The sequence below is a fragment of the Camelus ferus genome, chromosome 30, assembly GCF_009834535.1.
Source record: "Camelus ferus isolate YT-003-E chromosome 30, BCGSAC_Cfer_1.0, whole genome shotgun sequence".
In the NCBI taxonomy this organism is placed as follows: domain Eukaryota; kingdom Metazoa; phylum Chordata; class Mammalia; order Artiodactyla; family Camelidae; genus Camelus; species Camelus ferus.
In genome coordinates, this window is record NC_045725.1 from 24,554,924 (window position 1) to 24,577,981 (window position 23,058).

The window sequence follows — 23,058 nt, forward strand, 5'->3', positions numbered from 1 at the left end:
CCCTGAAGGGGTCACAGATGAGTACTCTGCCTCCAGGAGGATGTGCCCCTAAATGGTCCTGTTGGTTACCTGTGGGGAGAGGTGGCCGGGAGACAGTGGGATGCATCCTTCCCCAACAGCCTCTTGCACCTTTTGAATTTTGTATTATGTGACTGTATTCTTTATTCAGTAAATAGACATTTTAAAAGTGGTTTTACTTTATTTGCTTAATGGAAACAATGATGGTTCAAAAGCTCTATTGTTTTAGAAAGAAACAGATCAATCCTGAAGGCAAACTAGGAAACAAAATATGTAGATAACTAAAAGTTTGTACATCTCAACTCACTTACCGAAGGCCTTCTGTTGCTACATCTAGGGCTAAGAGAGGAGGCTGTAGGTGGTTGCCAAAATTACCCCATTAACTGAAAATCTGCAGCCTTATGCTAAATTCCCTCATTCCCTGGGAAGTTACTTCTGAAACACTTAAGCAGGAACATGTTTTTGTCAAATTACTGCCTAACTAGGATTGCCCCCAATAATAAGAGCTTCCACTGCACAACTATTGGGAACTTGGTCTTGGGGGATGGCGTCAGGCCCAAATTCTAGAAGTAGGGGGCCAGAGGACCAGGAGGGGTTTGAGTGGCCTAGGGGCGCTCCCAGCTGCTGGTGAGATGGTAGACCGCAGAACAGAATCTGTAGGGAAAAGGAGGGGTCTGACTGGGAGGGGCTGAAGGGTTCATTCACACCAAAAACATGCCATCCTATGGATGTTCTTGGCAGGCATCCAGCCATCATGGAGATCTAGCTCAGCCTAACTGGAAGCCGAGCCCAAGAAGGTGGGACTCAGGGACTTGGGATCTAGGAGGCAGGCAGGCAGAGCCAATCTGACCTGCAGCATCGAGGGACAGTTACCCAGGGGATCAGCGAAAATGAGCAGCCAGGGTGTCCAAGTCTGGATTTCCTAATAGTTACGAACACAGAGACTTTTGTGCAAAGGGCAAATCACGGGGAGCAGTTCCTGGACTTGGAGCTCAGGATCAGAGTGAGACCAGCACAGGGCGAGCTTCACATGCTGTGTGAGGTCTGGGAAGCTGCAGATCCTCTAGGAAGAGGGTTCACCCTAGAGCTCCAAGTGGAGGAAAAAAACACAGAGCTTCTTGGGAGCAGAGAGCCAGGACAAGAGAGGAAAAACAACAAAGACATATCTTGCCTTCTCCTGAAGGTGTGAGCATCGTGAAGAGAGTTTTTCAGATTATTTTTATTTACTCTCAAACCATATTTCCTTAACTATACCTGTGTATGTATGTTACCTTTTTTTTTATGGTGGGGTGAGATAATTAAGTCTATTTATTTATCTATTTTTTGATGGGGGTACCGGGGATTAAACCCTGGACCTCGTGCATGCTAAGCACATACCCTGCCACTGAGCTATACCCACCCTCCCATGTTACCTTTTAAGTTGTATATTTATTGCCATTTTGAAGGTTTGATGGTATATTGCATAGTATATGATATAACTCAAGAACCAAGTAGGGTTCAGTTTAAGCTGTACCTTAAATTAAATTAATACCATTATTTCCTGCCTCACTGAAGCAGATTTTCCCAGTAGCAGATTTGCTGCTACTCCTTAAAAGATCTGTAATCCTATAGCTCTGTCACGCAGACATCTCAGTTTTGGGGAAATGAAAATGTTCTGAGATTAGACATCAGTGGTGGTTGCACAACTTTGTGAATATAGTAAAAACCACTAAATGGTGCCCTTTGAGAGGGTGAATTTTACGGTATGTGAGTTATATCTCGATTTTAAAAAAAAGAAGACATGTCCAAGTGTAAAGTTACAGTGAGCTTAGGAGAAAGAAATGAATTCTAAGGAATAATCTGTGAAAATCTGTTTTAGTGCTAGGACATCTGGTCACCTGTGGAATCTGTGACTTCCTCAGTTTTGCCGGGAGGTGTTAAGCCCCTGGCTTAGATGGTGGATGGATTGAAGGAATCACAGCCATGCTCCTAAACGTGTAAACAAATTGTCCACACATTCAGGTAGATGATGCTCACCAGGTACCAGAGTTTGGAGCAGCCTGACGGTGCTGCTAAGCTGCTGCCTCAGGGGAGCCCTTTTACCAAATTCCCCTAAAAAGAACCCGTGTGTGTGACACCGCCAAGGTCTGTGCTTATCTTAGAGAGACGCTTGCAGCTTTCTTATAGGTCAGAAGCACTCGATAATCTTTAACATCTGAAATACAGCCCAAGCACGCATTCCTCTTGTTTGCCTTTGTCATCAGCGTTGCAGGAGCACTCACGTATCAACTGACCGCATTCAGCTGCACCATTTTGCTTCCGTACGTCTTTCTTCCACGTGCACACATCACTGTGCTAGACACAGAGAAACTGTAATGATGCCTATAAAAGCAGAGAAAAAGAGACCAGAAAAGAGAGGAGGAAGTGATTTCTGCTACATCATTCTTCTTAATATCCACTAGGCTTACAGTGTGGTCCTTAAACCCTATCACGTGGTGAATGTACTGACATCAATCTGCATTATCTGGGGTCCAGGGAGAGTGTTAGCTGGGCGTAGGAAGCAAGTCCAAATACAACCTTCCTGGCACACCTGGCTCCAGAAACACATGTGAAATTCTCATCGACCTCAGAGTAACTGTCCCTGTCTCCATCCCTCCTGAAAGCCAGGGGGAGGTTGGAGCAGTCCATACTGGCTGCAACCCACCTGCTCTGCTTAGCTGACCTGGGGTTTTCTGGCTGTGATGTTTTCTGTATAAAACTTTCTTCCATAACAGATATTTTGAGGATGCATGGCTTCTTCCAGGCCACGTTATTGCTACACCTTCCATCCGAGCTCTTTAGCATGCAGGCGAAGCCCACCGATTGCTTTGTCCATGATTGGTACGGTCTCCCACAACTCTGCTGATGGTCTCCATTGCCACCTCCACCCCACCCCATGTGTCATTTCAGACCTCAGTGTCACTACCATTTGAACATTTCACTCTACCAAAGAAGCCTTCTCTGCCCTGCCTCTACTTCCACCTTTTTCCTCATCAGGCCAATTTCTTTTTAACCAGTGAGACTACTCTTGTCACATCCCTTAGGACACCTCCCCTGGCCATCAGCTGAGGTCAGGGTCCCCCTGCCTGCCTGAATGGTAGCCCACACCTCGGTGTGTGGAAGCCCCTTGGGGACAAGGTTGTAACTTTGCATTCCCGGGACCCAGCAGGAACTTGACCCTTGGTGTGCACGATGTGAAGTCTGTTCAGCTCAGCCCAACTCTTCCATTTCACCATTCAGTTTCTAACATGACCACCTGTCAACAGGAGTTTGTGTTGTTTTTCTGACACTGAGAAAGCTGATACGGAAAAGAGCTCTCCTGCAGCAAACTGATAAGAATCTCTGATTGATTGTAGGGGACCTGGCTTTTTGTTTTGTTTTGCTTAGATGAGCAGATTTGGACATTAATGTTGGTATTAGAATCATATAGAAAGGAGACAGAGTTTCAAAAAGCTGAAGCAGCCTGCCTGCTTGGGATCCCTCAGCCGGCAGGTGGTCAGGATTCCTAGCTCCAAGCCCACACGCTTCCTATGACCCCATTTTTTGCTGTCCCATTTTTAAAATTCTCTGCATGTTTAAAATTTTTTTTCATTAATTATTTTTTATATTGAAGTATAGTCAATTTACAATGTTGTGTTAATTTCTGGTATACAGCATAGTGATTCATTTATACGTATATATTCCTTTTCATATTCTTTTTCATTATAGGCCATTAAAAGGTGTTGAATATAATTCCCTGTGCTATACACTAGGACCTTGTTTTTATTTTATATATAGTAGTTAGTATCTGCAAACCCTGAACTCCCAATTTATCCCTCCCCACCTGTTTAAAAATTTAAAAGGTAAGCAGTATTAAACATCCTTTCAAAATCAGAGATAGCTTGTAAGACCACATTTGACCTGGTATAATATACGTATTAAGGGGCCCCACTCTGTCTTTCAGCAGTTTTATGACCAACATTGACTGAACACTTTATCCACCATGAGATGACACAGCAGTGGGACAGATTCTGTATGTGGCTTATGTCAAGCAATTTTCAGCCTTCTGTGTACCGTTTGTAAATTTCCCTTTACCCATCCTATTACCATGAGCATAACCGACATATTTTAAAATACTTAAAAGCGTTTGATTCCAGTGTCAGCTGATTTTGCCCGTTGTTGGGAGAAACAGGCTACAGTAGGAAAGTGACATTTTGGCCGGGGGTGGGGGTGGGGGTGATATTATGCAGAGCAGTTTCAGGACTGTTTATAGTGGTTTCTTACTCTTTTCAGAAATGTGAGTCAGTAATTCTCTTTCTGTTTTCTCCAGAAAGAACCTGTGCCTAATCTCTACCTGACGTGCATTTTCTCTTTAGGCGACTTTCCAGATCACTCCCCCATGTGCCAGTGAGAGGCATTACGAGCATCTTGGACGATGCTGCAGCAAATGTGAACCGGGTTTGTACTTCTAAACCTCCTTTCATTGTCCTTCCAAGGTGGGTGGGGCTTTTTTTTTTTTTTTTTTTCTAATCTGAGGAATGATTTCTGTCCTGTTAGATGAAAAAAGAAATTGGTTAGGCTTTTTATCTGTGTCACTCTGAACACAAAAACCTTTCTCTCAAAAGATGAAATCATTTAAAAATCAAAAGCAGTTTCAGAAACTGGTACTTGAATTAAGTAGCTGCTGGAAGATGAATTAAATACCTGTTTTCCAGAACGCTATTTGAGAAGGCAAGATGGTTTTTAAACACCTCTTCTGGCAGTTTCAAACTTTCAAAATATGAAATGCCACTCTTATTTGAAAGTATTCTTTTCACAGAAATTTTTGGGGACAAGTATACTGGAATTGTTGCTGCTAAAAATTGTCTAAACCCTGTTATAACTTCCCCCCATACCTACTCAGGTGTGGAAGGTGGACTGGTCACCACGTCCCAGAGTTTTCTGCCAGAACATGGCCAAGTATTTCTATGGCCTCAGGAAAGCCTCAGGTCCACAGGGTCCTCACTCAGTGTTCTGGGGAGGGCAGAGCAGCTTTGAGTCAAAGGTGTTTACCTTATAACAAGATGCTTTAGCTATTTCAGCTACAAATGCTTCTTGGATGTGCAGAACAAAGATCCGTGTGTTTGTGAGAGAGAGAGAGAGTGTGTGTGTGTGTGTGTGTGTGTGTGTGTGTGTGTGTCAAACGAAGTTAACTGTGAGCCCACAGTGTACGTAAAACAAAAGTAGTTCACTATCCAGATTCACAGCAGAGAGGATTTGAAGACGGAGGGGAGGGGTGAAATGAAGTTCCTCTTGCTTAGCTCCCAGGGAGCCCCTCAAGTCCTGCCAGCACCAGTTTGAAAACCATTGTTCTTTTCCTTAGTCAGCAGAGGTTTTGGGGTGGAAAGGGTGATCTTTTACTTAGAAAAATGAAAAGGCCACTGTGACCACAGCCACAGCACACCCAGAAGAGGTTATTTGAGTCAGCAGGTAGGCCTGAGAAGCCGTCACTGACTTGTGGCCACACCTCATGTGTCGTTCTGGCTGTGGGGGATGTCCTAGGATCGTGATCAAGGAAAGGGTTCAACAGACTGGTTCATTTTTGTGGACTTCTTGGTTTTTTGGGGAGAGTGTATTTTTGATTGGTGCAATTTTTCCCTTTCTGCTTTAAGGAAAATACATGTCTTCCAAATGCACCGCTACCTCTGGAAGCGTCTGTCTGCCCTGTGGCCCAGATGAATACCTGGACACCTGGAATGAGGAAGATAAATGCTTGCTACACAAAGTGTGTGATACAGGTGAGTCAGCCATGCATCAGTGGGAAGTGTGGATAAAGGACAGTTTCAGATACAGCAGTGCTGTCTCTTTGGAGGCCCATAGGAAGGCATGTGGACCACAGACCCCCAGAAGGATATGCTTCAGATCCCAGAAGCATTGTGTTAAAATTCTTCATGTGGGACTGCTGTCCTGGAATATTTTCGTGTTTAGTCCTGGAACATGTCTTACAGTTGACAAAAGGTTTCCACAATGTTTCCACGTGTGTTGTGTTACTTAATCCTCACAAAATCCCTGTGAGGGAGCCCTGATCATCCCATGGTAAAGGTGAGGAAATGGAGACGAAGAGGGGGTGAATGATTTCTGCAAGGTTACAAGTGAGAAGCGGGACTCCAAACCAGATCTGAGTCTCCAGTCCTTTTCCTAAACCATCCATGTCTTACTGACTCTACAGTTTGATCACCTTAGCAGACTGCTACAGGATTTTTTGCCTCAAATGTTTTTTTAATTATAGCTTATTTGTTTAGAACAGGGTCAAAATGTGTCTCTTAAGTTTCAACCTAGAAGCTCCTTTCCCACTCTTTTCCATTCAGTTTGTCTGTTGAGGAAGCCGGGTTGTGAGTCCTGTGGGGTTTCCACAGTCTGAACTTTGCTGGTTGCAGTCCCTTGGTCACACTGAGTGTGCTGTTCTGTCTCCTATATTTCCTGTAAAGAGGTTGTTAGATTAAGAAGGCTGATCAGAATCTGGTTTGGGTTTTTCTGCTTTGTTTTTGGCAAAACTCCTTCGTAAGTAGGCATAATGTGGTTATGTCAGGGCTCACAAAGTAGCTGCCTCTCTCCCTTTTGGTGACATTAGCTGCTGTTGATGATCATGGCCTAGATCCATTTTCACTAGGGGCTGCAGTAGGGGAGGGTATGGCTCAATGCTAGAGCACATGCTTAGCATGCACAAGGTCCCGAGTTCAATCCCCAGTATCTCTACTGAAATAAATAAGTTAACCTAATTACCACCCCCCCCAAAAACAAAACAAAACATGGGAATTAGGGGCTGCAGAAAGGTCAAATTCCATCATCCCTTCTTCATTTATTGGCTGGGATGCTTTATAAAGTGAAACTTCCCTCATCCACTGTTTGTTACTCTGAAGTACAGTATTTACAGGAAAGACAGAATGAATGCTTGGAACTTGATTTGCCATTTTTTAAAGTAATGACTTGATCACCAAGTTTTCTCCAAAGGATTTGTATGAATATTATGAACTCATGCATTTAGACATATTTGAAGTGTTTTAATCCATTGAACTTACAAGTTTTACTGGTGCTTAGATTATCTCCCCTCTCCCAGGTGGCCCCCATGTCTTTTGATACGATCGCGGGTGTCTTTAAGAGCTTTCTTGCTTCCAGGCTCATCTTGGACATTCCTGCCTTGAACTTGGAATCAGCATTGCTTTCAGCAGAACATCTTGTTCAGCGACCTCAGTCTGAGTGCTCGGGAGGCTCATTGCTACAGGATTGATCTTATTTATAGGGTTTTTCCCCAATAAACAGAAGTAGGAAATAAATATTTCTTAAGCATCATAATTTTTCTAAAGTTTTAGAGACAGCTGGCAGATTTTGGCCAGAGAAGGTAACATGGAAACTCCACTGAGCAGAAGCATCTGATCAAGTCTTTTTTCTTTCCCACTGCTTAGTAATGAGTTTGACTCATCGCTGTCTCTTGGAAAGAAAGATTCACCATGTCTACTGCCAAAATTGATTAAATCCCCAAACCTGGTGCATTAAGATATTTTAAAATATGTCAGTATTGTTCATCACCACACAGGCTTACATTTGAGTGGGATACTGGACAAGGAAGTGACCCTCGTCCGTCTGTGTTTCCAGACATTATGTCCATGTTTAGGCATGTTGGCCTCGGTGCTTCGGAGCTGACCCCGGCCCCGGAGAGTGACACAGAGGGAGTGGAGATTTCTCAGGTTCACCAAGCTCTGCTCTGAAAAGAATGGGAGTAGGAAGCGTCCGCTCCCTGCTGCTTGTAACTTGAGAAGGTGAAGGAGGAGCAGGTTTCTGGTTGGTTGGTTGGTTCCCCCTCAGAACTCTGTCCCTGGGTGGTTCGGCTGGGCTGCTCTAACAGAACACCACAGACTGAGTGACTTAAACAACAAACACTTATTCCTCATGGATCTGGAGGCAGGAAGTCTGAGATCAGGGTGCCAGCATGGTGGGTGGGGTGCTTGGTGAGCGCCCTCCTCCGGGTTTCAGGACAGCCACTTTCTTGTGTCCTCACGTGGTGGAGAGCAGAGAGAGAGGAAGCAAGCTTTCTGCTGGCTCTTACTGTAAGGGCACTAATCCCACACGACCGGATCACCTCCCAGAGCCCCACCCTCTCGTACCATCACATTGGGGCTTAGGATTTCAGCATATGAATTTTGAGGGGACACAAGCATCAATCCATAACTCCTATAAGTATTCAGGAATATAAAATACGAGGGACAATCCAGGTGAGATGGGGTCCTCAAGGGGTGAAAGATTTGTTTTAAATAACGTAATTGTGTTGTTTCACGTGTGCATGTGCAGACAGGCAGTTGCTTCTTGTTATTCCCAGTCATTGTGTTCTGTAAAGTCACCACAAACATTGACCAGGCAGCTACTGAACCTCCGCTCCTGGGGGAAATACAGGGCTAGGTTCCTGTCAGCTGCTGGTCACAGCGTTTTTGTCAATCAGTCAACACATAACCTTGTTTTGTGTTTCTGTTTAAAGACATTTTATTTAAGAAATATTTTGATTCATTGACAATGAATTCACAACAGGCAGCATTGTAACTCATCCCTAAACAAAGTTTATCTAAACATGCATTTTCTTCATAAGACACATCACAGCCTTCTTGGGCTGAGGGACACTTGATAGCATCTCAGTGCTACGCATGGGGGCCATTTTAAACAGTGATATTACCAACAAAAAGCACAAGAATGCCAAAAACAGGACACTACATAGGCCACAAAGAGGACACTGGTTTCCAGTGTGAGAACCGAAACTAGAAGGCAGAGTGTCACCCCATTTGCCCTCAGCTGGAGACATGCAGGTCCAGCCAATGGCTCAAAATTTTTGCTGTCCTGCATGTGTCTGAGAATGACCGCAAGAGTGCCAAGGGTATCGATCTGGGGGTTGCTGTTACATTTTAGCCAGTAGACGAAATTGCTCATGTGAACCAGCGAATATTGAAGATCTACTGTGTGTGTGAGCATTTACCTCTATGCTGCAAAAACTGGAAAGAAAGAGCCAGGAGATTTGGAATAAGGAGAGAGAGCTTTGCTGTGTGTTGTGAGAAAAGACACAACTGTGTTATTCTAAGTATTGGGGGAGAGATTAATTCCCAAGCGTGTCCCCAGGCCCAACCTCCTGACTTTGACCCCTAATCTGATTACACAGGGACCCCTGTTTTCAGGACTCTGAATTATACTATGGCCCAGCGGGATCCCAAGATGAATCCCCAATCTCCAAAAACCCTATTCTCTTAGGTCCAATCTAACATTGCTGTTGAGAATGTTTATCACATTTGAATTTACTAAAAATCCAGACTGTGAAGTTGACTATTTTGCATCAGCCAAAATATTCAAAGATCATAAACTCCCGAGGCCCTAATCTTCCCACTAACATGAAAACTGACTTTTTAAAAACCCCACAGGATTCGTTATGAGAGAGAGAGGGAGAGAGAGGAAGGAAGGAAGGAAGGAAGGAAGGAAGGAAGGAAGAAAAAGAAAGAAAGAAAGAAAGAAAGAAAGAAAGAAAGAAAGAAGAAAGAAGAGAGAGAGAGAGGGAGGGAGGGAGGGAGGGAGGGAGGAAGGAAGGAAGGAAGAGAGAAAAAGAAAGAGAAAGAGAGAAAGAAAGAGAGAGAAAGAAAGAAAGAAAGAGAGAAAGAAAGAAAAGGGAAGAAAAAAGAAAAGGAAAGAGAGAAAGAGAAAGCAAAGCCCACTGGGATGTTTTAGCGCCAGCTCAAGGTGTGTGTGGGTGAGGGGGAACTGGAGAGTTCCTGCATCCAGGGGTCCTGCGTGACTCATTCGTCCACGAAGCTGGGCGGGCGCTGCACTGGGGCGGTTTGGGGCCAGGGGTGTCTGAGAGTTGGTGGCACGAGGTGGAAGATGTGCATCCACACTGCCCCCCGCTGCCTCGCCGCCCTGTCTCTCTCTCCCGCAGGCAAGGCCCTGGTGGCGGTGGAGCCCGGCAACCGGACGGCCCCGCGGCGCTGCGCCTGCACGGCCGGGTACCACTGGAGCGAGGACTGCCACTGCTGCCGCCGCAACAGCAAGTGCGCGCCCGGCTTCGGCGCCCGGGATCCGGGTACGGGTTGGGTTCGTGTATCTGCCAGCTCTGCCCTAGCCGTGCAAGTGCCCCCAGGCCAAGGCGGGCTTCCCGACAGCTGCCCGGCGTCACTACACTGCTCCCAGGGAGCTGGCGGGTGTGGGGGGGTGGGCTCTGGAGGAGCCTGAGGGTCCCCGGGAACTGACCCCAGGTTAGGTGCCTCCAAGGGAATGTCAGCGCTCGGCCCACGTGCTCTGCTCAACGCTCCTTCTGTGCAACCTTCTCATCCCCACTTTGGTGGGGAACTGGATCCTGCAGGGCCCCCCGAACTTTTTTAAAAAACGTGTGCACCCCCTTAGAAGAATTTTGAAAATCTGAGCACCTCCTGCCGTATTTTTGACATCTAAAAAATTGTATTACAAATTTAAGGAGTTGCTAAGGACTTAGTTTCCAGGGAATTGGAACAGCAGTTTAATGCTTTAAAAAATATTCAGTGGAATCTCAACCACAGCAATTTGATACCCATCATCATCCGTTTAAAAATACCCCGATCCTCTTTAACTATTGGAAATTTTACATAGTTCTTTACTACCCTTTGATTTGTATCCATTTCACCATCCCTGCAGAGTTTTATCCTAATGTATTTTTAGGCTTGGAGGGTTTTTACTAATTACCTTTTCATACTCTTACACATCAAAAAAAATGGACCTTTTTGAAATTTTAATTTTTAAAGATTTCCTGTAACTCAAGGTTCTGAAAGTTAAAAACATCTCTTTGGGGCTGAGGTGTTACTACAGTTATTATTACACAGTTGGTCAAAAAATGAATATACTTTGTTTTGCTATAATTATAGAAGTGAAACACAGGATTGGGAGCATTAAAATATTATTCATTTCATTTCGTACTGAGGAAAATAACCATCACAGCGTCTAACTGATACAGTCAGTCCCTATTGTCAAATTATCAACTAAACAAGACGCATTGTCTCTGGGAAGAAGTCTGACCTGGTATTTTTAATTCTAAAATAAATATCCCTGTGACAGCCTGCTGCCTTTTTAATTCTGGTTCTAAGACATAGGCAAGACCCAGAGCCTTTCAGAAAGTGTGTTGCCTGTGTGAAAAAAGTGTGCTGCACCCCTTTTGCTTTTTTTTTCGGATCTGTGTCCTCTCTACTTTGCTCCTTCGGAAATGGTGCATTCCTCAGCAAAAGGTGGAGGGTACAGGGGGTGACGTGGATGAATGAAAATTTCACTCCCACCTGACCTTGCAGGATATTTGAACTCAGAACAGCTCAGCCTGATCCCAGACATCCCATTTCTGTTGTCACACCCTTGCCCTTAATAGATAGGGAAAGACAGAAGCTATACTGAGGTGCTCTGAACGCAGGAGCTTTCCATCACCCATACTTTGACTTGTTGCTCTGTTTGGTATCTCGGAAGTTTGGCACCATGGTAGGATTTGCAGTAGGTAAGAAGTGTGCCTTCTCTTATAAAGTGAAAGTAGAGTGCTTTTGAAAGGGGAAAAGAAAAAGAAGAACGTGCAGGATGCCCCCAGCAGGTCAGTGTTACGAAGAGCAGATGTGAAAGTCAAGTGTATAGATACCAGCGCCTTTCAGGCTCTTGGTGCTTTGCAGCCCCTTAGGAAGTCTTTGTTTTCTGGGTTAATCTTCTCGAGTGTGTTTATCTTTTTAAAAGCTGTTTGAATTAATGTGAGTGACTAGCTTTTAACTACACCTTCGCTAATATTTCAAAGCAAATCAAATCGCTAGAATAAGGGATGGGGTACCCTACGTATTGAGTCAGTTGCAGAAATCAAGAATGTACTTCCCCCTGGACTTTGGACAAAGAACATATAAGTTCTTATTTTAGTGTTTTTATTCATGAAAATAAACCACAGAAGTGCTACTGATTTCAAGAGTAATTTGTGGTTTTGGCACAAGCCAGTTGCCTGATTATAATCTCATGTGTTAGCCAATGTCCTTCTTTATGGGCATCAGCAGAGGTCATCATGTGTCAATTGCAGTAAAGGCACTAGACGTAGGAAATCTGAGACATCTCCTATTTTGATAATGTAGTTTATGAGAAATATGAGAGAGCTGAAGACAGCTTACTAACCAGAACCAATTCCTGCTTTCAGTGCTGTGGCTTAAGGCAGGGGTCCAAAATCCATCCCAACACTTGTGTTTGTGTAAATAGAGTTTTATTGGAACACAGCCACATCCATTTTTTTTTCACACATTCACTGTGTCTGCTCTCATGCTACATGTAATTTGCAGACCGCAGAAGGCCTGAAAAGCCTAAGATATTTATTACTTAGCCCTTTACATAAAATTTCTATTACCAACCCTTGGTTTAAGAGAAAGTGACCTGTAGTGTAGGGTAGTTCTTTTTGTCCTCCTTTCAGTTTTTGTTTTTTTTTTTTTTTTTTTTTTTTGAGAAAACTTTGTTGACATTCTAAGACTTGGACTGGTGAGATTATCGATCAGAAAGTTTAAGACAAGAAGTTTCCTTTATTTTGGTGGGATGAGGTAATTAGGTTTATTTATTTGTTTACTTTTTGCTGGAGGTACTGGGGATTGAACCCAGGACCTTGCACATGCTAAGCACACACTCTACTACTGAGCTACACCCTCCCCACCAAGCAGTTTCCTTTAAAAGCAGTAAACAGGCTGCCATTCTCTGTAGACAAAGGCTGATATAATCCCAAAAGGGAAGAACAGACAGGTGCTTGGTTAAAACAAATCAGACAGCAGGTTTCATGGCCAAAGCATCAGTGACCAGGACGGTGGCTCTGACCAGCAAAGGGTCCAGATCAGAGAACTGGACCTAATTCACATCTGGCGTTTGCACCTTGATACCAGTTACCCTTCTGGGCACAGTGCTGTCACCTGCTGTAGGATCTCAGGTCTCTGAAGCCTATGGGGGCTGGAGCCATCAGCTGCAGGTGGCAAGGGTGGGAAGGGGGAGGCAAGAGGCAGGGGGGCAGCACCTGATTGCTGGTCCTGTGGACCATCATCCTGGCCGATCTCTAAGTGTCCTCGTTTGTCTTGTGTGTTCTTTTGTCCGTTTCTCTTTTGGACAGTGCAGCTCAACAAAGACACGGTGTGCGAACCCTGCCTCATGGGCTACTTCTCTGACACCTTTTCCTCCACAGAGAAATGCAAACCCTGGACCAAGTAAGTGACAACGAAGGAACCTAGAGGGAGTTTGCTGATTTTAAACAACTCAATCTCTGGCTGTCTTGTCTGGGTTGAAAACAGACTGATTCGGTTTGGTGAGGCCTCCTCTGGAGCCATGTTCACGATGGAAAAAGTCTGTCAGTTGGGCGTAAGGAAGATAAACCTGTCCAACCAATTGCCAACCTGATATGGGCAGGCTACGTAAGACCTGTTAGATTCAGTTTGACTGAAGCTTTGACTACAGTTGCAGCTGCTTTTTCCCTTGTTTTAACTTTAGTTGCGAATGATTTATGACATTTATTATCACTCATGATTCCTACTTTTCCCAGCTTCCCAACACCACTGGTTTATTTGTCCAGAGGGGTGTGTGTGTGTGTGTGTTATATGTGCATATGGAAGCGTCCTGTTTAAATGTTTACCTACTTGGGTTTTTTTTTTTCCCCATAATGTATCCTGAATGAAGCATTCCATATTACTTCACTTAAATCTTTGTAGCTTTTTATAGCTACATAGTATTTCATTATAGAGCTGTACCATAATTTCATAATTTATTTAGTAAGTTCCCTATTGATAGTCATTTAAGTTATTTCCAGTCTTTTGCCATAATAAATAATTTTGCAATGAATCATCTCATCTGTATACTATCTTATACTTCTATGAGAGTGTCCACAGTGAAATTCCTGGATCCTTTGGTTGCATGCTTGTGGTTGAATACTAATAATCAATGTCATGATTCTTTCATTCCCCAATCTATTAATTCTCGTTAAATATTTATTTTCTGATCGACTTATCCAAGTTTTATTTTCAAAAGGTTTTCCGCGTTTTCAGCTTCAAAAGAGTATTCGTCCAAAGTTTATCAGTTAGCCGCAGTAATTGAACTTGGAATTGCCTTCGCCAAAGACACCAGTCTACCCTCTTTCAGACCATGCTCTCAGAGTAGTCTTAGAGAGCACTGGTAGCAGTTACTTTTGTTTATTTATTTGTCCACCTTAATGATGTGTGGATAGGCACTGGGGATTCAAACGTCCAGGAAGAGTTAAGTTCCTCTCCCGAAGGAGCTAGCAATCTAGTGGGGTAGCGCATTTTGTAGCTTAAAAAAAAAAACCCCAAAAATAAGAATATAAAACTGAAGCACTTACTTACCTTTCCCCTCACAGCTGCACCATTCTTGGAGAGAAGGAAGCACATCATGGGACCAAGAAATCAGATGTGGTTTGTAGTTCTTCTCTGCCATCTGCAAAACCACCAAATGGTATGTTTCATAGAGCAGGTTGGTAAGTAGATGTGCCCCAGTCTAGTCAGCTCTTCTAGATTTCTCCCAAATTGCATGCTGTGTCGGGAGGGGTCCATCTTTCCCTTTTCATCTCATCCTATGTATGGTCAGCTCAGTATTTCATTTTTATCAGCGTTTTAATTCCAGATGTGTTGTTTACTTGATAATTTTCTACTCTGGAATGGATAACTAGTCATTTACTCATATATACAAAGAAAGAAAAAGAAAATGGGGCTGCAAACATAAATTAAAATGCCCAAATATGGTAGGGTGGTGGTGGGCACAGTAGGGTATCTTTGGCAGATTCTGGTCACCAACCAGAGTTAGCAACTTATTTAGAATATAGATATCATTATTTATGGAACATTTTGTTGATCAAATTAATCTTAAGGACAGTTTCAAAGATTGGCAGAAAGTTGACCATTAATGGTGGATGCTGGTTATCCAGGTGAGTGTGGAGGTGGGTCCAGGTATCACCGCATAGGAGGAGCATAAGTGGCAAGAAGACCTTTCTAATGAGGCAAGAGAACCTGGGCCACAGAATAATAGCGTGAATGAACTTGGACTAAGAAAATCAAGGGTTTAGTTTTGACAGTTTGGGAAACAGGAAAACAAAAACATCAGAGTTCTGGATAAGGAGTTCCACAGTCAGAGCAGCATTTTTAAAAGACTGTTATGAAGAAGGAGCCCATCCTCCTGGAGAGGTTGAAGTGTTCTACAGGTAAGCAAAGAGGGAACTGGATGGCGTGGTAAACCTGACTGGAGTTGTTCTAAAGTAGAAGCATTTAAAGATGGCCCTGGGCTGACCTCCCTCAGGGCGCGACAGGCAGGACCAGCCACGTGGTGGGTTTCACCCTTCCCAGGGGGAGCTCTCTGGGACACACGTACAGTCAGGGTCGGGAACTTCCAACTTCTCTTCCTCCACACCAACATCCTTGATTTTGGGGTTTGGTTGAAAGCGTTTTGTTTTCAAATTTAGAGAGTAAAAATAAACGATCTTTAATGCTGTTTTTCTCATTTTCTTCCGACACAGAACCCCAGACTTACTTGCCCAGTTTAATTATCCTGCTCCTCTTCATCTCTGTGGCGTTAGTTGCTGCCGTCATCTTTGGTGTTTACTACAGGAGAGAAGGGAAAGCGCTAACAGGTATTGTGTCCGTGGTGGTTTTTGAAATTGAATCTTAAAGAAAATAGGTACCTTTCTAGGTGTGTGCTTTGAAGATGCATGTTTTGCTCTCTGACTGCCTCTAGGGTGATCTCTTTAAACTAAAGTGAAACACACTTTATACCTAATTCGTTGTTCTCTGGAAGAACAAACATCACTGTGCCTGTTTATATGTAAACAAAAAGGTGGAGGAGACTGAAGACTGTTGTATGAATTATGCAGCGTCAGATATACAGGGGTTGCATTTATCCTAGAATACAAACATTTTAAATTATTTAAATTAATTACTTAATTATTTAAATTAATTACTTAAAACAGAGACAAAATGTTCAGGTAAGTGGTAGATGGAAATTTTTGACTGGGGTGTTACCTTGATGTGTGGATTTAAAATTCTGAAAGTAAGTTGTCTTATACAGTAAAATTTAGGTGCTCAATCTTAGAATGAGTGATCAAGTGTTACCTTGTGTATTGGGAATGGTTTTCCCACAAAAAAATGTGTTTATATATATAGTTTCTTGTAGCACCACGTCATGCTTGAATTTTATACCACAAAGCTAAAAAAGTGTAATTTTAAAGAAAGGACTCAAGGTTCATGAAGTTCCCTAAAGGTGTTTCGTTCTCTTTTGAAGCACCTGTGGCCTCACCGTCCTTTCCCATTTTTGGCAGCTCGTTTATCTGGACCACCTCTGCTTTGCTGTGATTTCATCAGTTCTCCCACAGTCACACCCAGGGACTTCACACAACCCTGCATACTTAACTGTTTCCATCAACATCACATTACCTAATGTAACACTGGGCAATCAAAAGATTAATTAAAGAGGGAAGACGGTGATTAAAGATGCCAGTGTTAAGCAGAGAGTGTTTGAAGAGGAAAAGTTGCAATTGACTTTTTAGGAAGTCTGTTCATTATTGAATATTGTTATTTAATGCAACTTCACCTTCCCAGCATCATGAGTGGGGATTTCAATAACGCACGTTCAGATGACGCAGATCACTTGTGTAGTCATGTTTATGTGAGATAAACAGACTTCCGATGTTTCATTCTTTAGTTTTTGTCTCTGTGATAATCTCTTACCACCTTACCTTCCCAATGCCAAGCAAGGGCAGTAGGCCTGCCAGTCACTGTATTGGGAAGTATGACTGTCGGATTGTCGGCTCTCTCTTCATCCCTTTGTTCAACACCTGTTTATTGGCCACCAGGGACCAGCCAGGCCCTGGGGTCTCAAAACGAATCCACACACACAGAGCCAGTGCCCTCATGGAGGAAGCTTCTCCTGGGCATGACAGACGTTGAGCTCACAGAGTGAGGCTGAGTGTGGAGAGGGAGGAGCAGAGCTCCAGGTGACAGAGTTGTCTGCCCACCCTCAGAGTCAGCCAGGGAGGAGGCAGGGGGAGCCACATCTGAAAAACAAGTTGAAATTCACTAGCCCAAAGGGAGCCAAAGAGAATCAAAAGCATTCCATGTGGAGAGAATTACTTGATTTGGAGAGAGCAGGGCAAGCTGGAGGGACTGAAAGAAGGTTAGTGCAGCTGGAAGAGGAAGTCAGGACCAGTGTGAGATGAAACTGGAAAAGGAGGCGTGGCCAGCTGGTGCAGCCCTGCAGGCCTCGCTAAGGAGTATGCACCTCATACGTAGCAGAGGGAAGCAAAAACAGCCCTCTAGTTTTAGCATTTGGGTATTTTATTAACAGAAACAAATTTGAGGGTGCAGTAAATGTGGATGCAGACCAACCAGTAAGGAGGGGTTTTGCAGTCATCCAGGAGAGAGATGATTATCATAGTATTTTTGAATAACAATCACCTCTGTGTACAAATGTTCTTTTTTGTACCATCTGTAATTGTCTAGTACTGATCCCTACAAGGAAAGGGCTGCAACTTCCCTTTTATTTGGACTACCTTTATTTTTATATAATTTTTAAATGATAGAAAATAGGCATGAATAATAATGATGATCACAGCAGTAAGTGACATATATTAAATATTTATTATGTCCCAATACTGCTGTATGCCTTTCACATGTACTAACTCAGTCTCCACAACAGCACTGTGAGGGAGGCAGCATTTTCCCCCCATTTTATGATGTGGGAACTGAGGCTCAGAGAAGTTAAGTAAACCAGGCAAGGTCACATATTAGGTATCATTACCTATTACTATGACCTGACCGTCCTCCAGTAGAGAAGGGACAACCTCTTGGCTTTTGTCTTGGAAGGCAGCTGTGCTCACCACCATACCACCAACACTTGCCTCTAGTCTTTACAGTGACTTCAACATCAAATATCCAACGGAGGTGGCATAAAATTTTGTCTTTGTCTTATATACATTAATAGATATTTTTTAATTCGTAGATTTAACTTTAAAGTTTCATCACTTCTATTTTTAAAAGTTAAGGAAGAGGTACTTTGTGTATGTCACAGAACATTATCTTCTTTCTTCTGAGAAGCAGTGGGGTACAGTGGAAAAGGATTTGGGGCCCACTGGAACTCAGTGGGGTATGACACAGCCTTCCAGCGTGCACTTTTATTGTACATATGTTTGCACTAGTTTACTACAAAATCAGTCTCCTAGACCCGTGTCACCTTTGCTCCCCTGTAATACCTAGCCACGTCCCTCATAGTCAAAGAAGATTTGCTGAGGGCAGCTCTGACAGCCTTCACCATGTGCCCAGAGGTATTCGATGGAACGGTAGGGGACCATATTTTGCTTTACATAGATCAGAAAGCTCTGTTTTTGAAAGGAGGGGCAAGATGCCTTCATTGCCTTTAAATTGGTTGATTTTTCTTTTAAATGTTTTCACTCTCAGGAACTCTCAAAGATTTGCAGATGGCTGTGTTTAAAGACAATATTGAACTGACATAGTGGTCAATAATACTGAATTAGAAATAGGAGATAGTATTATGAAGCCTTTATCCTTACTTTGTTTTTCTAGCTAATTTGTGGCACTGGGTCAACGAGGCTTGCGGTCGCCTAAGTGGAAATAAGGTAAATTGAAGTCTTAAGTACTGTTAACGATTTGGCTGATATAACTATTACTATTCAAATACTGAGCCCCACTGGGAATGGGTACTTCCTTGAGGGGTCGGAACTGCATATCCCAGGATTGATCCCTACGGAATAACCCAAAGCCCAAGTCAGTTCTCATCCTAAATGCTGTTTTCTTGTGTTTCATCCCATTGCTGTCCTCTCTGTGCCCATATGTTATTTATATCATTATTTTAGTGCCAATCTCGATCGCTTAGGCCAGATTCCTGGGTGGGAAGAGCTGCCACATTCCTCTTCTCTGTAGTTGTGTTGGTGGCTTTTACTTTTGGTATAATTTCAAAACTATAGGAAAGCAGTAAGAATAGTACTAAAAATTTCCACTTCCCTATATGCAAATGCACCAATTGTTTATCTTTTCACAATTGCTTTATTATTTGCTTTCTGTGTGTACATGTGTATGTATATATTTTTTTCCTCTTGAACCATTTTGGAGTGAACGGCAGACATCGGGCTCCTACGCCTTTAAATACTTTCCTGTGAATTTCTTAAGCACAAGGACATTCTCCTATATAACCATAGTACATTTATGAAAAAATTTTTAAAAAGTGTAGTAGTGGTACAGTACTATTATCTAATCTACATTTGATCTGAAAACGTTATTAATTATCCCATTATATCCTTCAGCTCTCTTTTCTAAATAGATATAAAGGTATATAAGTTTAGGTATAAAGATGTATAAATTTTAAACCCAGAGCTCATCGAGATTTCTCCAGTTCCAGTCCCAGCACTGCAGGGTTCATTCTAGCCTTCCCCTGTCTGTCTCTAAATCTTCCCTTCTCCAGCAGTATGAAACCTGCCTCCTGTTACTCTCACTATGTTTACTCAATTCCGGAATACACAGAAAGTAGTTTCAGAATCATTAAGCCACCCCACAGCAAAAAACAAAGCCACCAACTGGAGTTCAATATTTGTTTTCGGGCTTTGCCTAAATTTCTGTTGGGAGTACAGGGACTGAATCCCGTGTTCTGAAGTTATCAGAATTAGCTCTCCTCCTTGGTTCAGTGTAAACACACTATTCATTTGAAATGCAGCTGGATTCATCAGTTTCTGGTTGTACACCATTTGCGGGTTCTCCCCGACCCCAAGTCTTAAATAACCCAAATAAAGTGTCACAGTGAGTATTCTGTCTGTACTTGTTATGGTGGAAATAATTACTATAAACACTATTTTCAGCCGCTCTTAGCAGAACCATGTTCTAACAACACTTGTATTAATGCTCTGCCTTCTGAATTTAAATCAGCAGGAGTCCTCAGGCAACAATTTTAGCTGCACTCACGTGGAAGCCTCTAGTCAGCGTGAAATCTGTGAGAGTGTTTTACTGCTGACTCTGGAAGACAAGCGGTTTTCTGAAGATATGTGCTGTCCAGACGATGGTGGTGCCTGTGGAGGGGGTGGTCCCTGTGCCCAGGGAGAAGATACCGGGATGCTCACCTTGGTCAGCGAGACTGAGGGGGACCCCTTCAGGCAGGTTCCCATGGAAGATGAATATATGGACAGGCCCTCCCAGGTCCCAGACTCTATACTGTTACTCACTCAGCCTGGAGGCATCTCCACACCGCCTTTCCCTGAACCCCTGGAGGTGGGGGAGAATGACAGCTTGAGCCAGTGCTTCACTGGGACAGAGAGCTTGATGGATTCTGAAAGCTGCCACTGCGCCCAGCCCCCGTGCAGGACTGATTGGATTCCTGCGTCCTCTGAAAAGTACTTGCAAAAAGAAGTGGAGGGTGGCAATTGCCCCCACTGGGCAGCCAGCTCCAGCTCTGCAGATGGCTGTGCGGGCTGCGGGAACCCTGCTAGGGAGGACCGGGAACCCCTGATGGGTTTCCCCCAAAGTGGACCCTTGCCCCAGTGTGCCTACGGCTTGGGCCTTCCACCCGAAGCGGCTGACGGGGCAGAGACAGGAGGCCAGCCCATGGACGGGGCTGATGTAAGGCTTCCCGGCTGGACGAGGGGAGGCCCTGGGTCTGGAAGCCCCTCCAGTGACCAGCCACCTGCATCTGGTAAGTGACTCTGCTGGTTTCTTCTAAGCAAAAATGCCTGGTCTTTGTGCAGCGCCTGGGGGCAAGTGTAGTACGCCATTCAGGGAAGACAGAAGCTAACGCAGGGAAAGTTCAGCTCCAGCGTTTTCCCCTGATGAGCCTCTTCACGGGGTGGGTTTTGATTCAGTCCACGTATCGGGTTTGTGGACCATACCCCTGGGACTCTCCCTTCGTTTATCCGTGTCCTATGCCCTTTTGTGTTCAGGCTTCTCACGATGGGGTTAGACTTTAACTCCCAGCCTTGACCCCTGAAGACAGTGTCAAGATTGACCTCAGGACTGGCTGAAGTCAAGGTGTTCCCTTAGATTTCTGGTTTTGGGTTTGTTTTTAAAGCAATCTAGGCCTCAAATCTCCCCCCAAAAAAACTCTTTAACAAATTTCAGAGCAAACAAAATTGCTTAGTTAATCCTTGCTTAATTAATATTTATTGAGAGGAGCTTGTTGATTCTAGGCCAAGATAATGATGCAGTGAGCTGTCCTGTAATACATTATGTGAGAAGCATCTTTTATCACCACTGCATATATTTATGGAACCAGGAGGATAATTTTACAATTTAAAATCATTATAGAGATTTATCGTTGCACCACTGCTTGAGTATGGCTAGCCCACAAATTGTAATATTATAACTCTTTTCTGTGAAGGTAAAACATCCTCTGTTTTATTATATAGTTATAAGGAACTTTGCCACTGATGGTGCGGGCTTCCTCTGGCTCTGGGGATTATTTGCAGTATGTGTGGTGGGTCGGGGATCAGGAATCTCTTTGAAAATCTTCTGAAAGCTTATAGACGCTCTGCAGAAAACCGAATCTATGAATATATAACTATTTAAGGGGCTTCGCAGAATCCTCCCAGCCTCCAAAAAAACATGGACCACCTTTATCCTGGGATGCATTTTGCTTTTTCTTTCCTGCCTCTTTAAACTGCAAGCAGGTCTAGGTGCTGGTCTTTGAATTACGTTACATCTCTGAGGCAGCTCCATTGGGCCCTAAACAGAGTCTGTTTTGCCTTGTGCTGATGCTGGCTCCTGGCTTATTTGGTAGAAAATGTCCTTGAATCTGTTTTCCAAGCTTTGTGGTTTTCTGCACACAGATTCACTGATGTGTCAAGTCTGTATCAATTCTCAGTCAAACTGAAAGGAGGAGATAGGCTCGGGGATATTTTTCAAAGAACTGATGTGTTTATTCTTCCAAAGACCTCAACTTTTTTTTTTCTTTTTTTAAGATTTTAAGGAGTTTCCATGTTTGGCTCTGTCGTTCGTTTGTACCGTTCTGTCTCTTTTCTAGAGGTTACTTTTCCTCCTATTGGTTGCAGACACACACAGAACCCGAATGTTTGGGGCTGTGGGGAGTGGGAAGGCAGTGTGGCAGTGGCCGTGTCTTGTGACACTGCCAGGGGACAGACCGGTTTTTCTGTGGCTGACATCAGGAAGGTGACATTTGCCGCTGTGTGAAAATCAGCAGCAGTTCTGGGAAGAACAGAGTTAGCCAAATTGAAAGAGATCATTTTTCCTTAGTGTCATGAAACCAAGAAGTCTGGTCTGAGCTCTCCTGCAAGGAGTTCAAGCAGGGCCCATGTCTGCTTTCCTTTATCCTTTATTTCTCCAGGGCTGAACATCTAGGCCTGGAGAAAAGAAAAAAAAAAAAAGTGTGTCATCAACTAAGCGGTGTTAATTTGCAAAAAGTTTACACTGCTTTTTCTGTCTTCCTCTGATGCTCAGCCACATAAAACATCCGTTGAGAGTCTGCCCGCAGACAGACGCCAGCAAGGGAGCTGGATTCAGGCGAAGCAGCAGCCAGATTGATTTTTGAGGCTGTGCTGTTCTCTCCAGAATTACTTCTACATGAACCAGCCTTCTGGTTCCTGGTCAGCATAGTACTTTCTCATTATTCCTTTTTGTGAAGTGCCATAATTTATGTTCTATAAAACGTGTGAAAGAGGTTGGAGCTGGGGTGAAAGTTAAAGAGTAGGGGATGGGGTTAATCTTGTGTGATCTAAAAGCCACTGTGCTCTCAGGACTTGAGGGAGGTGGCCTTTTTATTGGCTTTTGGATTTCTGTATGTGAGTATTTAAAAAAAAAAAAAAAGAAAAGAAAACTTACAACCAAATCAAGTGGTTTCTGCAGAAATGACATGGTTGGACACTTCCCCAGTAGGGAAAATTATCTCCTTTGCACCCAACTTCCTTTTGAAGAGAATGATAGTTCTTCAAAGGGCTCCACAAGTGTATCTTTCAAAATGAATACCCAGTGGTAAGTCTATTTTAGCAATGTAACAGCTCTTAAAGGACAGGGAGGATTATCA

The 23,058-nt window shown here is 43.6% G+C and overlaps 1 protein-coding gene across 3 annotated transcripts in view; it reads left to right on the forward strand.

Moving 5' to 3' along the window:
• Positions 1–23,058, forward strand: part of TNFRSF11A (TNF receptor superfamily member 11a) — a 52,668-nt gene that overhangs the window by 18,608 nt on the left and 11,002 nt on the right. For 2 of the 3 annotated variants that reach the window (XM_032470353.1, XM_032470352.1), the window contains exons 2-9: positions 4,392–4,473; positions 5,667–5,792; positions 9,959–10,102; positions 13,145–13,238; positions 14,399–14,493; positions 15,548–15,661; positions 18,606–18,658; positions 19,959–20,718. In XM_032470353.1, the coding sequence (XP_032326244.1) occupies positions 5,675–5,792; positions 9,959–10,102; positions 13,145–13,238; positions 14,399–14,493; positions 15,548–15,661; positions 18,606–18,658; positions 19,959–20,718 (1,378 nt within the window). In that variant the 5' untranslated portion in view covers positions 4,392–4,473; positions 5,667–5,674. The remainder of the gene's footprint in view (positions 1–4,391; positions 4,474–5,666; positions 5,793–9,958; positions 10,103–13,144; positions 13,239–14,398; positions 14,494–15,547; positions 15,662–18,605; positions 18,659–19,958; positions 20,719–23,058) is intronic. The other variant, XM_032470351.1, reaches the window with a different exon arrangement.